Source organism: Bufo bufo, chromosome 11 (assembly GCF_905171765.1).
Source record: "Bufo bufo chromosome 11, aBufBuf1.1, whole genome shotgun sequence".
NCBI classification, from domain to species: Eukaryota; Metazoa; Chordata; class Amphibia; order Anura; family Bufonidae; genus Bufo; species Bufo bufo.
The window spans coordinates 49,258,631-49,273,507 of NC_053399.1; the positions used below are offsets into that span (position 1 = coordinate 49,258,631).

Genomic DNA, 14,877 nt, shown 5'->3' on the forward strand with positions numbered 1-14,877 from the left:
CCCCTCTGTACTCTTACTGCAGACTGCTAGCAATTCATTCATAACTTGTAGTAGAAATAATAGAGGAATGGCACAACATAGAGCCATAAGAATAGAGGCTCCAGAATTGTTATTACATGGGGAATGCATGGAGCTATTAAAACAGGCATGTCAGGAGTGGTGAGAGGTCCTCTTTAATTTTATCTACATGATAAATGCCATTTCCTGAAGTGAGACAAACCCTCTTAAGGGGTTTTCTGAGTGTATTATACTGATGACCTATCCTTAGGATCTTATCGATGAGGGTCTGACTCCTGATACCCCGCCGATCAGCTGTTTGAAGAGGCTGGGGTGCTCCTGTGAGTGCTTTGGCATCTCCTTAGGCCAGTGACATCACGTTCATCGATCACATAGTCGATGTGCAGCTCAGCTCCACTTGAATAAATGGGGCTGAGCTGCAATACCAAACACAGCCACTAACCTATAGACAGTGCTGTGCTTGGTAAGCTGTGAGAAGGCTGCAGCACTCACTGGATTATAAAACACTCAGGAAAACCCATTTAGCAGTATAACAAGCCATAATGATATACAATTATCTTTATGAAATCATCCAAAATAGATGGATGGAGAAATATTCAAACTGCCATACAAATAACATGTGAAATATGCATAGAAAAGTGCTTACACAGTCACGCAGAGTACATATATACTGCGTGATTTATTGGTGACCTAAGCATAGCCGGCTATATTTTGTAAGTACTGTATGGCTTTGTGAATATCTCACAATGATGACACTTCCATCATATTTTTTTGTGCATTGCTCAATGCATCTAAACTTAAAAATTAAGCAATTATTCAAATATTTTTCATTAAGGGGGTTGAATGGGATGAGTACTTGTAATTATACTGCGCCGCTGCTGCAAGCGTGATTGTGCGCAGTGTAATCCTTAACCCCCACTGATCAGATATTGATGACTTATCCGGAAGATAGATCACCAATAGGTACCCATTGCAGAACACCACTTAAATCATCCTGCCCTTTAGGGTCTACAGCTCGTATGCAGTCTCCATGGTAACAGACTACAAACAAACCCAGTGTGGTCTGATACTGCAGTCATACAGCCTTTCATTTATCCCTTACTCCCAAGTAACCTACCAAAGGTATGCAAAAATAGAAAGAAGTATGACTGCTGGATCAGAGTAGAGGTCCATTGGAGCAATACAAATAATAAAGTGGTTGTGTAGACCTGGGTTTCAACTAAACCAGGCTGCATGGTGACAACAAAGAACTGCGTAGCATCAAAATGGCTAATTCTAAAAATAAGTTACTGGATGCACTTGTTTTGTTCTGCTGATCACAAGCAAGTCCATCATCAACACTCACATCTCAATCCTTGCTAAAGCTGGCATATTACCTGTTGCCGTATCTCGCAGCCCAACATCAAAAGCAAGTTTATCTGTAAGGGATCTGGACGTAGTAAGACACGTCAAGTACTGTAAAATGAGTTAAGATCAAATAAAATAGGTTGCCATTGATATGGAATATATACTAAATCATTGTAATAACCAAGTTTAAGAGCCTCTGTCAGCATGATCAATCCTAATACACCAGGCACATTGCCTGGTAGAGTTGATCCTGCTGAGCACAATAATATATTTATTTCGCTTATATGTTAAACAGCTGCTGATAGATGTGTACTTCAATTTCTATGCAAAATATGCAGTTGGAGCACAGAGGGGCAGGCATAGCAGTAGTAGTGCTCCAAGGGCGACGACTGCCCCTCGGTGCTCAATGCACTCTCCCCCCCCCTTTGATTGACTAGGCTAGATGAGAAAGCCTTGTGTTCTCATGCCGCTGTGCTACACGTAGGATTCCTTGTAAATATAACTGTAAATCATCTGTGGCAGTGTGTGCAAGCAAATCATGCATTCCACTCGTTCATGCTCTATTGCTTATATTTGATTGCCAGTCCTGATTGGTGGCAGTGGAGCCTCTGCAGAAGGAATTGAGTGCTGCGCAGGGGCCAGAGACCAGTTACCCTGCAATCCTTCCTGCAGCTCTGCTACTCCGCTGTGTGTGAAGCCTCTGGCACCTCCACTTCTGGGTGGACTGACACACCGGCTTTACACACAGTGGAAGAGCGCAGCAGCAGAGGGGATCACACAATAAGTACTCTCTTGTCTATGCACATCACTCAGTTCCTTCTGCAGAGGCTCCACTGCCACCAATTAGCACTGGCAATCAAATATAAGCAATAGGGCATCAGCAAAATCATGCAGTCCTAGTGGAATGTATGATTTGCTTGCACACACTGCCACCGATTTACAAGGAATCATATTGGTGGCACAGCGGCATGAGAAGACTTGGCTATCTCAACTAGCCTTGTCAATCAAAGGGGGGGGGGTATTGAGCACTAAGGAGCATAGCAGTAGCGGTGCTCCAAGTGCTATGCCCTCCATACAGGCCATTGCTTTATATATTTTGAAAGAACAGGTGTAGCATTGCTGGATTTTATAATTATATATTTAGGACTACATTGTTTGTACATTGAAATCTTTCTTTGAATTACCCTTAGGTAGTAGGTTACCTGAATTTTACAATTTTTCAATTGTGTTTTAGGACATATGGACATCAAAAGAGATACACAGAATGTAATGAAGATCAATGTATTACCAACCAAGGGCACCATATGAACCCACCACTGACCACAATAAACCACAATCACTTGACACTTACCATACCACTGAATGAATGTCGCAGTAAGATTGCATGGCCATACAGTAACGTTCTATGCCCACCGCCTTGCGATGCCTGTAGTGCAATTGAGAAAAATAATTAACCAACTGATACATGATTAATAAATTTAAGGGGAGGGAGACATGTCCATGGATGACCTTGAAATGTTATGGATGATATCAAAGAGAGAAAGAGATGGTTCATATGTCTAATAATTGCAAAACCTCCATATTATTATATATGGAAACATCTAGGTTTAGATTTCTGTTTGTCTCTGAATATTTGACATTATACATATGAGTCGAAATACATCATTACATAATAAGTGCAACATGAAAAATGACTGGGCTTGTTTTTTACGGGTCTCACATCTAGTAGGACATGCTGCACACTGGAGACAAGCAGGCCACTCATCAAGTACGGCAAGCAAGCATAACAAATGACACATAGCACAACAGAACGATGTTAGTAGTGACGGTCTCTGTCCAGTCTTATAACAATCCAGGTCATTCTCCATTTCTAGTGATGACTTTAATTGTGTTCATGATCTGATCAGCTGGATACGTAGCCAGAAAGGATGCATTGGGGGTCAGTTCTGTTCCAGTTGGTCTTACCTTCCTTGTAAACTTCTTGGGAGCATTTAAAGAAAAAAATAAAAATTAATAAAGCAGCAAAAGAAGTGTCCGTTACTGGTATGTGTTACTCTCCTCTGTAGCATCAAAACATCATCGGCCTTTTAGTCTCCCATCCCTCCCGGTAGCGCTGCTACATCATATACCTCCATCCACAGAAAAAGGGGTTAAAGACGTCTGTCTTTTATGGTTAGGGGTAGGCTCCCCGCTCTTTATAAAGCACTGGCAATGCAAGGAGGCCCCTATATTGCTGATTTTCTTTCATGATTACACATGACTACACAATAGCTAAATCTTGAGGGGACGTGTCTTTATCTGCAAATTCATAAATACATTAACCAGGTCCTCTGCATATTTTTCTCAGAATTTAGAGCTCCTATCGGGAAAAATAGAGAGTCCGGGCTAAAATCACAACAATTTTCTATGAGTTACAGATCATGTCAAGACCTGAAATTAGAGTCCATCATTAGACACTGATATTTTCCATTGTCCTGCTATTCATTTAGTATGGGAATTTCTTAAACCATTTCTGCTTAGTACTTTTAGTATGTCTATCCATCTGTCTCTGTGTTGGCCATTGTTTAATATGCTAGATCAGGCATGCTCAACCTGTGGCCCTCCAGCTGTTGCAAAACTACAACTCCCAGCATGCCTGAACAGCCTACAGCAGGGCATGGTGGGAGTTATAGTTTTACAACAGCTGGAGGGCCACAGGTTGAGCATCCCTGTGTTAGATGATCAACCCTCATTTTAACGCATTTGAACTGAGAATGTTATTTGGGTGGACGCACCCCACTCCCCTGACTTAGGCCTCATGCACACGACCGTTGTGTGCATCCGTGGCCGTTGTGCCGTTTTCCGTTTTTTTTCGCGGACCCATTGACTTTCAATGGGTCCTTGGAAAAATCGGAAAATGCACCGTTTTGCAGCCGAGACTGTGATCCGTGTATCCTGTCCGTCAAAAAAATATGACCTGTCCTATTTTTTTGACAGACAACGGTTCACGGACCCATTCAAGTCAATGGGTCCGTGAAAGAACACGGATGCACACAAGATTGGCATCCGTGTCCGTGATCCGTGGCCGTAGGTTACTTTTATACAGATGGATCCGAAGATCCGTCTGCATAAAAGCTTTTTCAGAGCTGAGTTTTCACTTCGTGAAAACTCAGAACCGACAGTATATTCTAACACAGAGGCGTTCCCATGGTGATGGGGACGCTTCAGGTTAGAATATACTAAAAGAACTGTGTACATGACTGCCCCCTGTAGTTAACACATTGGTGGCCAGTCTGGCCGCCCCCCCCTCCCTCCCCTGTAGTTAACTCATTGGTGGCCAGTGCGGCCGCCCCCCCTCCCCTGTAGTTAACTCATTGGTGGCCAGTGGGCCCCCCCTCCCCTGTAGTTAACTCATTGGTGGCCAGTGGGCCCTCCCCCTCCCTCCCCCTCCCTCCCCCTCTTAATTAAAATCTCCCCCCTATCATTGGTGGCAGCAGAGAGTACCGATCAGAGTCCCAGTTTAATCGCTGGGGCTCCGATCGGTAACCATGGCAACCAGGACGCTACTGCAGTCCCGGTTGCCATGGTTACTTAGCAATTTGTAGAAGCATTATACTTACCTGCGAGCTCCGATGTCTGCGTCCGGCCGGGAGCTCCTCCTACTGGTAAGTGACAGGTCATTAAGCAATGCGCCGCACAGACCTGTCACTTACCAGTAGGAGGAGCTCCCGGCCGGACGCAGACATCGGAGCTCGCAGGTAAGTATAATGCTTCTACAAATTGCTAAGTAACCATGGCAACCGGGACTGCAGTAGTGTCCTGGTTGCCATGGTTACCGATCGGAGCCCCAGCGATTAAACTGGGACTCCGATCGGTACTCTCCGCTGCCACCAATGATAGGGGGGGAGATTTTAATTAGGAGGGGGAGGGAGGGGAGAGGGCCCACTGGCCACTAACGAGTTAACTACAGGGGAGGGAGGGGGGGCCCACTGTCCACCAACAAGTTAACTACAGGGGAGGGAGGGGGGCCCACTGGCCACCAATGAGTTAACTACAGGGGAGGGGGGGGCCCACTGGCCACCAATGAGTTAACTACAGGGAGGGGGGGGCCGGTCGCACTGGCCACCAATGTGTTAACTACAGGGGGGGGGCTGCCCCCTGCTGCCTGGCAGCACCTACCAGGCAGCAGGGGGCAGTCATGTACACAGTTCTTTTAGTGTATTCTAACCTGAAGCGTCCCCATCACCATGGGAACGCCTCTGTGTTAGAATATACTGTCGGATTTGAGTTTCAGATCCAACTCATATCCGACAGTATATTCTAACATAGAGGCGTTCCCATGGTGATGGGGACGCTTCAAGTTAAAATATACCATCGGATTGGAGAAAACTCTGATCCGATGGTATATTAACTCCTGACTTTACATTGAAAGTCAATGGGGACGGATCCGTTTGAAATTGCACCATATTGTGTCAACGTCAAACGGATCCGTCCCCATTGACTTGCATTGTAATTCAGGACGGATCCGTTTGGCTCCGCACGGCCAGGCAGACACCAAAACGACTTTTTTTTCATGTCCGTGGATCCTCCAAAAATCAAGGAAGACCCACGGACGAAAAAACGGTCACGGATCACGGAAAAACGGAACCAGTTTTTGCGGACCGCAAAAAAATACGGTCGTGTGCATGAGGCCTTAAGGTAGAATTCCTATTCCGTATGGATTGGACTGAATACTCTTAAATACTGAATGATTAAATAAAAGTTTTTTTCTTAAATGGGGAAAATTTATTGCAGCACGTCCCACATAGACCCAAACTATTAATTAAACAATGTTTTCTATTCACCCTATGGTACATATTCTATAACAATTGTGTGGACATTCGAGAACTTTCCCTTTGCAGCTTTTGATTCAAGTTTCCCTGATGTGCACGGGTGAAAAGTTAGGTCTAAAGGGTGGGTAAGAGGGTTTCATGGCTCATGCTTTGGAAAAATGGGTCCTTTTACTATGTAATGCTAATTGTGTATGTATTTACATCTGTGGCCTAAGAAAAATATTTAAAAAAAACTCTATAAAAATATTTAAAGACTGATAAGGGGTTTTAGAGCCATGTGATTACACCTTGTTTTAAAATGTTATTTTATGGAGTCTGTTTTTTTATATTCTGTCATGGAATAAAGATTTTGCTTACTACTGGAGGGACAAAAAACAAAAAAAAAAAAAAAAACATCAATCCTCCGGCACCTGAACATGTTCTTGTATGACTGATAAAACTACCAGTAACACATTACCTAAAAGTAGCATCCGTTCCACAGTAAAATGTAACTATACAAGCAGAAGGTCAGCACACCGGATGCCCTCCTCTTACCAGTCCTTTCTTCATTTATATAAAATTGCCTGTAGATTTTCAGACCACCCAATGCACAGTGTGTTTGGGTAATATGAGACACCCTCCCCTGATCCAGGAGGCACCAGTGCTAATGACAACAGCACCATGTCTGCAGGACCCCTGGTGAGAGGATGTGACCATTACTGTCTTCTGGAGACACAGAGCAGGGTAGTGGTATTCAGCTAGGACACAGGCGGGAAATCATTTTTGACCAGATTTCCCTGTTACATAGCAGTTTTATAAAATATGGTTTAGGCTTAAAGGTATAAGCAAACAAGGATTCACAATGCATACAAGCCAACATTTTCTTAATGTGACATCTGCGACAACGAGCGAATAATTAAGACATGTCCACAACAGTAATCAACAAAGTATAACAAACCAAAGATGGAAAGCAGGATGTATGTACAGCAATACATGTCAATGCCATGTTCAAGACAACCATTTAATTGCAACATATACAGTGCCATCTGCAGTCATGTCTGTGCTTTCCGTACACTAGATTATAATGAATACATACTGAGAGGTATAACAGCTGAAAAACATAATGTATCCCTTCTTCAGGATAGGTCATCAATGTCAGATGGGTGGGTGTCCAGCTCCGGGCACCCCACCTATCAGCTGTCTGAAGTAGCTGAGGGGCTCCTGTGAGCACAGTGGCCTCTTTCTCGGCCAATGACATCAAGTTCATTGATCACACGGCCTATGTGCTGAACCACTCCCATGCAAGTGAATAGGCTTGGGCTGCAGTACCAAGAACAGCCACTAGACAATATAGCAGCAGTGCTTGGAATGTTGTGAGGAGACCACAGTACTCACTAGATCTCCACAGCTAAGCCCGGGTGCACATCACCGTCCAAAGAAGAGCAGAAAACTATTTCCATCCAAGAGCCATTATTTTAAATGGGAAAAAAAAAAAAATACTTAGTGACTTTTTTTTACTATCTAAAATAACAGATCCCAGGCAGAAATGGCAGAAAACTGGGCGTATCAGATGAACAGTGATATAAACTCGGCCTATTAGACGATGGTGCCAGGAGTTGGACCCCCGCAGATCAGATTTTGATGACTTTAAGGCTAAGCCATCATCATTGTACTCCCGGAAAACCCCTTTAACTACTCACATTACTTTCAGTATACACCATGTCATTTCTGGCTGTAACAAACTGCGCTGATTATTTCACATATTTCACATATTTTCATAGCAGTTAGAGCTTATAATATGCGAACGGCATGTTGTGCAAAATTCATTGACATTTTGTCTCTCTCTGCTGCACTCACCACCAAAAAAGTGAATGGAACTTGATGGAAGAGGTCAGGGACTCCGCTGCCCACACATTTACAATAATTTAGGCAAAAAAAAAATTACTCCTGGTGTGGGGTTTTGTTTGTGGTGTAGAGATCACAGATAGAACAAAATTAAGGAGGCATGTGTCTCTTAACAAATTAGCCGCATCTTACTCCAGCAAGACTGGTGTGCGAAACAACAATTTTTAGTAAATGGGCCCCATAGAGTTATGATGATGTCAGAAAAAGCTTTTTCGGGCACTTTTTATTGCAGAAGTGGATCCAGCATGAAGGAGAAGTCCTTTATATTTCTCATTGCCTTCCAACACATTTTAGGCTTTGGTTCAAAGACTACCACAAAAAAGCTTAAAGAGGTTCTCCAGCTTTTTTTTTTATTAAGAACTCTGTTCTGGGTCCCTTGCTCCTTTCACTGGTCCTCAACCCCCATCTGTTAACTTCCATACCAACAGGACATCAATATCTGACACTCTGCACCCCCGCTGGAGTATCTCTGATGCTGGAAGTAGGTGGCAGAACTACACAGCTCCATCCATTGTATAGTTGGGGGGGGATGGTTACTGTAGCACTGCTCCCATTGAAGTGAATGGGAGCAGTGCAGCAGTATATAGCTCTATCCACTACACAATGGAAGAAGTTGTGTCTCTCCGAGTTAGGCCTCATGTACACGACCGTTGTGCGTTTTGCGGTCCGCAAATCGCTGATCTTCAAAATACGGATGGCGTCCGTGTGTGTTCCACAATTTGCGGAACGGCACGGACAGCCGTTAATACAACTGCCTATTCTTGTCTGCAAAGCGCGGACAAGAATAGGACAGGTTATATTTTTTTTGCGGACCACAGGATGGAGCAACGGATGCGGACAGCACACGGAGTGTTGTCCGCATCTTTTGTGGCCCCATTGAAGTGAATCAAAGGGACCAAAACAACGGCCGTGTGCATGATGCCTTACTTTGGAATAGCTGATCCTGAGGACAGGTCATCAATATAATAATCCTGGAGAACCCTGGTAAGTGATAAAATGCTGCTACTGCCATCACTAGGGGGATGCATTTTACATGTGCAGGTAATATACAGTATTTTGATGACCTATCCTCAGGATCGGCACCTATCAGCTGTTTTAAGAGGAGGCAGCTCTCCATGTGAGCGCTACTTCTTTTTCATTACACTGCCCGTTGTCTTTTAGTTTCGGCAGTGCAGGGTCATTACAAGTGCTTGTTCCACTGAACTGAATGGAGCGAGTTCTTTTAATTACCCTGTGCCGCTGCTGCAAGGGAGACGATGCGCAGTATAATGAAGAGGAAGCAGTGCTTGCATGGAACGTCGCCTCCACTTCAAACAGCAGATTTTCAGGGGTGCCAGACCCCTGCAGATCAGATATCAATGGCCGATCCTGAGGATAGGTCATCAATATATATTGCCTGCACAACCCCTTTAAAGACCATGGACACCTTTGCACTACAATTTGTCTATTGTGCATTTGCTTCCTAAATGTAAAATTAAACAACTTTGTAAATAAAACCAAGAGCACAGTTTCATGCTGTTTGAACAGAAATGTGTGACTTTTGTATGCCAGAAATCTGGCGTACAGCTTTAGTGATTGTGTCCCTAAGTTCTTAAAATATCAAGCAAAAAACAAAAACAAAAACAAAAAACAGTCACTGGTTAAGATGGAAAAATAACACATTGGCTAGATATCTTAAATCTTTTTATTGGAAAAATACAGATCTCATAACACTGTAGTGGGGGGGGGGGGGGGGGGGGGGGATTGCCGTTTACTGTTCTGGCAAAACCAGGAAATGTATGTCAAACTATATATGTATATAGCGGTTCTGTAGCCTTAGTCTCTAGGCAGGGGCGGACTGGGAACTAAATGTAACCCTGGAAAAAAAAAAGGTAAAAGTGGTCCCATGTAGCAGGCAGGCCCAAATTGACAGAAGGCAGGGCAACATAATTAGGTAGAGAAAGTAGAAGTAGGTAAGAGCAATATACCACCCTACAATGGAGCACAATATACTGTCACCTGCACCTGTCCTTTGAACGTCAATACAGTAGAATTCTGGATGGCACCTGCAGCTACTGGTCAGGTGCTAAAGAGAGAATTGAATCATCATTTACCCGTGAGGAAAGCTTGGGTGGCCCTCCTAGGTGTCGGCCTACTGGGAAATTTCCATGTAGGGTTTATGGCCAATCTGCCCCAGTCTCTAGGTTTTCATCTCATTCTACAAGCCGGTATGAATACATCAGCATGCTCCCTGGGCTCCCTCCCCTCCTCATGGCTCTGTTAGGCTGTGTTCACAAGGGTAAAATCCATGTGAGCAAAACCAGTGTCAGATCAGTAGGCTGATTTGTCTTTAAGAACAGCACATTCTAGCAAAATAGTATTTTAGCGCATTCCTATTGCATTTAATGGAAACGCAGCTAAAATACACTTGAAAGAAGAAACATGCTACTTCTGAAGTGTATACAGTATGAAAACAGTGTTGTAAAAAACATATTTGCTCCCACTGAAGTCCATTGGAAACTCTTGCGGATTGTGTGTAACCTTATCAGTCCCGGTGATTTTCGGGTTTTCTTTTTTCACTCCTGGCTTTCCAGTAACCAAGACTTTTTTTTTTTTCCCCCCATTCCGATAGCTGTATGAGGTCTTGTTTTTTGCAATTTTTTTTTTTACGGGGCCATCTGTACTTTTTAAAGGACACCATTTTGGAGTGTTTGAATTTTTGATAACTTTTTTTGAGGGGTGAAGAGATAAAAAACAGCAAATTGTCCACTTTGATATTTTTTTTTCCATTACAGCATTCACTGTATGAGATAAATACATTTACAGTTGAGTTCAAAATAATAGCAGTGTGTTTAAAAAAGTGCATAAAGCTCAAAATCCTTCTAATAGCTTATATTTCCATACACACAAATGCATTGGGAACACCACACATTCTATTCCAAATCAAAACATGAAGAAAAATTTATCAAATTTGTGTTGTTCCTCTAAAAACAAAATTAAGAGAAGTGAATATTAGACTGTTCAAAAAAATAGCAGTGTTTGTATTCTTCACAAACATTCACTATATAAACTGAAAAATGTTTGAAGATTTTGCTTTCCTTTCAATCACTTCACTAATATTTAGTTGTATAACCTCTGTTTCTGAGAACTGCTGCACATCTGTGTTACATGGAGTCAACCACCTTCTGGCCCCTGTGAACAGGTATTCCAGCCAAGGATGATTGGACTACATTCCACAGTTCTTCTCTATTTCTTGGTTTTGCCTCAGAAACTTCATTTTTGATGTCACCCCACAAGTTTTCTATTGGATTAAGATCCGGGGATTGGGCTGGCCACTCCATAACGTCAATCTTGTTGGTCTGGAACCAAGATGTTGCACGTTTACTGGTGTGTTTGGGGTCGTTGTCTTGTTGGAACACCCATTTCAGAGGCATTTCCTCTTCAGCATAGGGCAGCATGACCTCTTCAAGTATTCTGATGTATTCAAACTGATCCATGATCCCTGGTATGTGATAAATAGGCCCAACTCCGTAGTATGAGAAACATCCCCATATCATGATGCTTGGCCAACATGCTTCACTGTCTTCACAGTGTACTGTGGCTTGAATTCAGTGTTTGGGGGTCGTCTGACAAACTGTCTCCGACCACTAGACCCAAAAAGAACATCTTACTTTCATCGGTCCACAAAATGTCTCTTTAGGCCGTCAATGTGCTCTTTGGCAAATTGTAACCTCTTCAGCACATGTCTTTTTTCAACAGTGAGACTTTGCGGGGGCTTCTTGCAGATAGCTAGATGGAAGGCCACAGAGGAGAGTGTTGCAGTAGTCTAGGTGGGAGATGATGAGGGCATGTACAAGCATGATAGGAGAAGAGGAGAAGGATGATATAGCAGATAGACATTGTGGGATTCTGGATAATAAGGTGGTGAGGTCTGGACCAGAGAGGTAGATTTGTGTGTCGTCAGCATGTTAGTATCCATGTGAATAACTTTTGGTATGTTTTCTCAAATGACCCCAAATCTTCAGAATATGTTGGCATAGAGAGAATCTAGTAGGATGGGAACTTTGGGGGAATTTGGTTAACATCTGAGTTGTTTTTTGTACGTTAAGCCACATTAAGCTCCCCAAAAAACAAGCTTAATGTCACTCATTTGCCTTGTGGGTAGCCAAAATCCATGAAACTTCCAGGATGGGTTTAGGAAGCTAAGATCTTAGGTTGTGCAAAGTTTCAAGGCAATTGATCGAGGTTTAGGCACATTATGGTACATTAAGCTACAGTAAGCCATTTTCACATAAAAAAAATTAGGATTTCCCCATGTATGGCTTAAAAATGCACATGTGACAAAATATCATTGGACAGGTTGCAAAAAGGGGTACTGCCACTTTTTCTATGCCAAAAACTGGTGTCGAGGTGTAAGTAAATGACCCTTAATGCTTCTGTAAGGCTCTCCTCATTATGGCCTCGAAGAAATCATTCTTGTATGAACTGCAAGAACCACAGGTAGTGGACAGTAACATCTGATTTGGTAATAGACTAGAAGCTAAAAAAAAGCAAAGAACAAAAGAGGAAGAGGTGATAAATAAAACATATAACATGCAGAAGTACAAAGTGTGGGGAAAAGGCAATTATTTTTATCCCTGTTGTGCTGTGTTTGCCACCTGCAAAGCCTGGTGGGAAAAGTCAAAAGCCCCAGCTTAAAGGGGTCGTCTCACTTCAGCAAACTGCATTTATCATGTAGATAAAGTTACTACAAGGCACTTACTAATGTATAGTGATTGTCCATATTGCCTCCTTTGCTGGATTGATTCATTTTTCCATAACATTATACACTGCTTGTGCCCAAAGGTTATGACCACCTTGTAATCCAGCAGCGGTGGCCGGGCTTGCACGCTATAGAAAAAAGCGCTGGCCTCTCCGGTGGCTCGGACCGTAAACAGACACGAATGCACAGCAGTTCCTTCCCAGCCATATCAGCGCTGTAGCGGTGGACATAATAACCCCTGAAAACAATCAGTGTATAATGTGATGGAAAAATTAATCGACACCCGGGACTCCCGCCGATCAGCTGTTTGAGAAGGCACCGGCGCTCGCAGGAGCACTACAGCCTTTTCGCAGCTTTCCATAGCTCATGTGACGTCACGTTTATCAGTCACATGGCCTAGGCGCAGCTCAGCCCAATTGAGGTGAATGGTACTGAGCTGCAATACCAAGTGCCGCCGTTATCAAATGGACGGCACTGTGCTTGGAGAGCAGGGAGAAAGCTATGGTGCTACTGCAAGCTCAGGTACCTTCTCAAAAAGATGATCGGTGGGGGTCTCAGGTGTCAGACCCCCACCAATCAGATACTGATGAGCTATCCAAAAGATAGGTCATCAGTATAAAGATCTTGGAAAACCCTTTTAACATTTTCTGAAGTGTGACAACCCCTTTAAACATTTAGCACAATAAAAATATGCTATTGGAAAACAACCACATTTCAGGTTGCAATTGTTATGTGCTTGTTTCTGAAAAATAAAGGTGGACCTCTTACGCTGACTGGTCACTGGTTTACACAGGGTGTTTGTAATAGTACACAAGGCCGGAAAAAGACATTTGTCCATCCAGTCCGGCCTGTTATCCTGCAAGTTGATGAGGATTGAGGATTTGTGATAAGCAATATGAAGAGCCCTGCAAATTAGAATAATAAAGGCCGGGTTTATTCAACTATATATCAGAAGAGACAGTTTATTGACCTTTTGGGTGCGTTCCCAGTCAGAATGGGGCAAAATGTAAAATAGTCCACATCTTGAGATCCAAAATGGCAGCTACATTGAAAATATTACCAAAACTTCTCTCTTTCCAAATGCGTTTTTCTAGTATATGCTTTTTAGATTTGGGGTAAACTGATCAATTATCATATGCTATCCGGTAATTTTGACTGAATAAAAAATGCCAGTAATAAAATTTTTCAAAATAAAAAAATAAAAGAAAAAATACACAATTAAAGGGAATGTGTATTGATTGATCACAGGAGGAAGGGAGTTAATGGAATGCAATCCTGCCAACAGGATAGAGATCTCCGCTGTGCTCACTCAGCAGGATTGTCTCATCTTTGCAGCCAACACACTAAAACGAGGGAATGTCCACGCTGCACACTGCCCCAAGGGCCCTTTCTTGCCACTAGGTCTGCAACACACCAATTAAATGCACAGATTAAAAAGTCTGCATCACCACTTTCATTCTGACAGCTCAGCTCTAGTCAGTGCCATGGGAAGTGTTTCAAAGATGCACAAAAAAGCTAACCAAATGTAACAGCTACGGTGCGTGTTATGTGGAAGTCATGGTTCTTTATTGAAGGCTAAAGACCTTAAACTGGTTGGGGGGACATTTACTAAGACGGCTTTTTATGCCGGTCTTCGTTGTCCTCCCTGTGCTGCTGTAGTATACAGCTAATGTATGACGAGGTGTGTGCCTTCCTATAAATTAGGTGCATACAGTATATGGCAGTCCCTGCGCATGGATGAAAAACTATGCCAGCGAAAAAGTTGTAAAAAGGAGGGGGTCAAATTTCCGACCCTGGAGCCCCCACTCCACCCCCCATCTGTCATAGTTGGTGTAGAAACGCCCATGTGACAAAATATTGTCACACAGCGTTAAAATAGTAGCAAAAAAGCCTTTTGCGACTATTTTTATGCCAGACGAGCTTTAATAAAGGACTTCCACTGGGGCACATTTACTATTTGGCATGACAGGGACATTTCGGGGGGCCGTGTTGCGGCCAGGACTCCAACATTTATGCCTGGGGCTGGTGTAGCTTTTACGCTAGACGCAAGGACTGCTACAGATGCACCTAGTCGTA

At 43.1% G+C, this 14,877-nt stretch overlaps 1 protein-coding gene across 1 annotated transcript in view; it reads right to left on the reverse strand.

The window, feature by feature from the left end:
- Window positions 1-14,877, reverse strand: part of RYR3 (ryanodine receptor 3) — a 734,312-nt gene that overhangs the window by 500,408 nt on the left and 219,027 nt on the right. The window contains exons 4-5 of the mRNA XM_040412592.1: window positions 2,717-2,791; window positions 1,395-1,473 (exon numbers count right to left, since the gene is read on the reverse strand). Coding sequence (XP_040268526.1) covers window positions 1,395-1,473; window positions 2,717-2,791 — 154 coding nt within the window. The remainder of the gene's footprint in view (window positions 1-1,394; window positions 1,474-2,716; window positions 2,792-14,877) is intronic.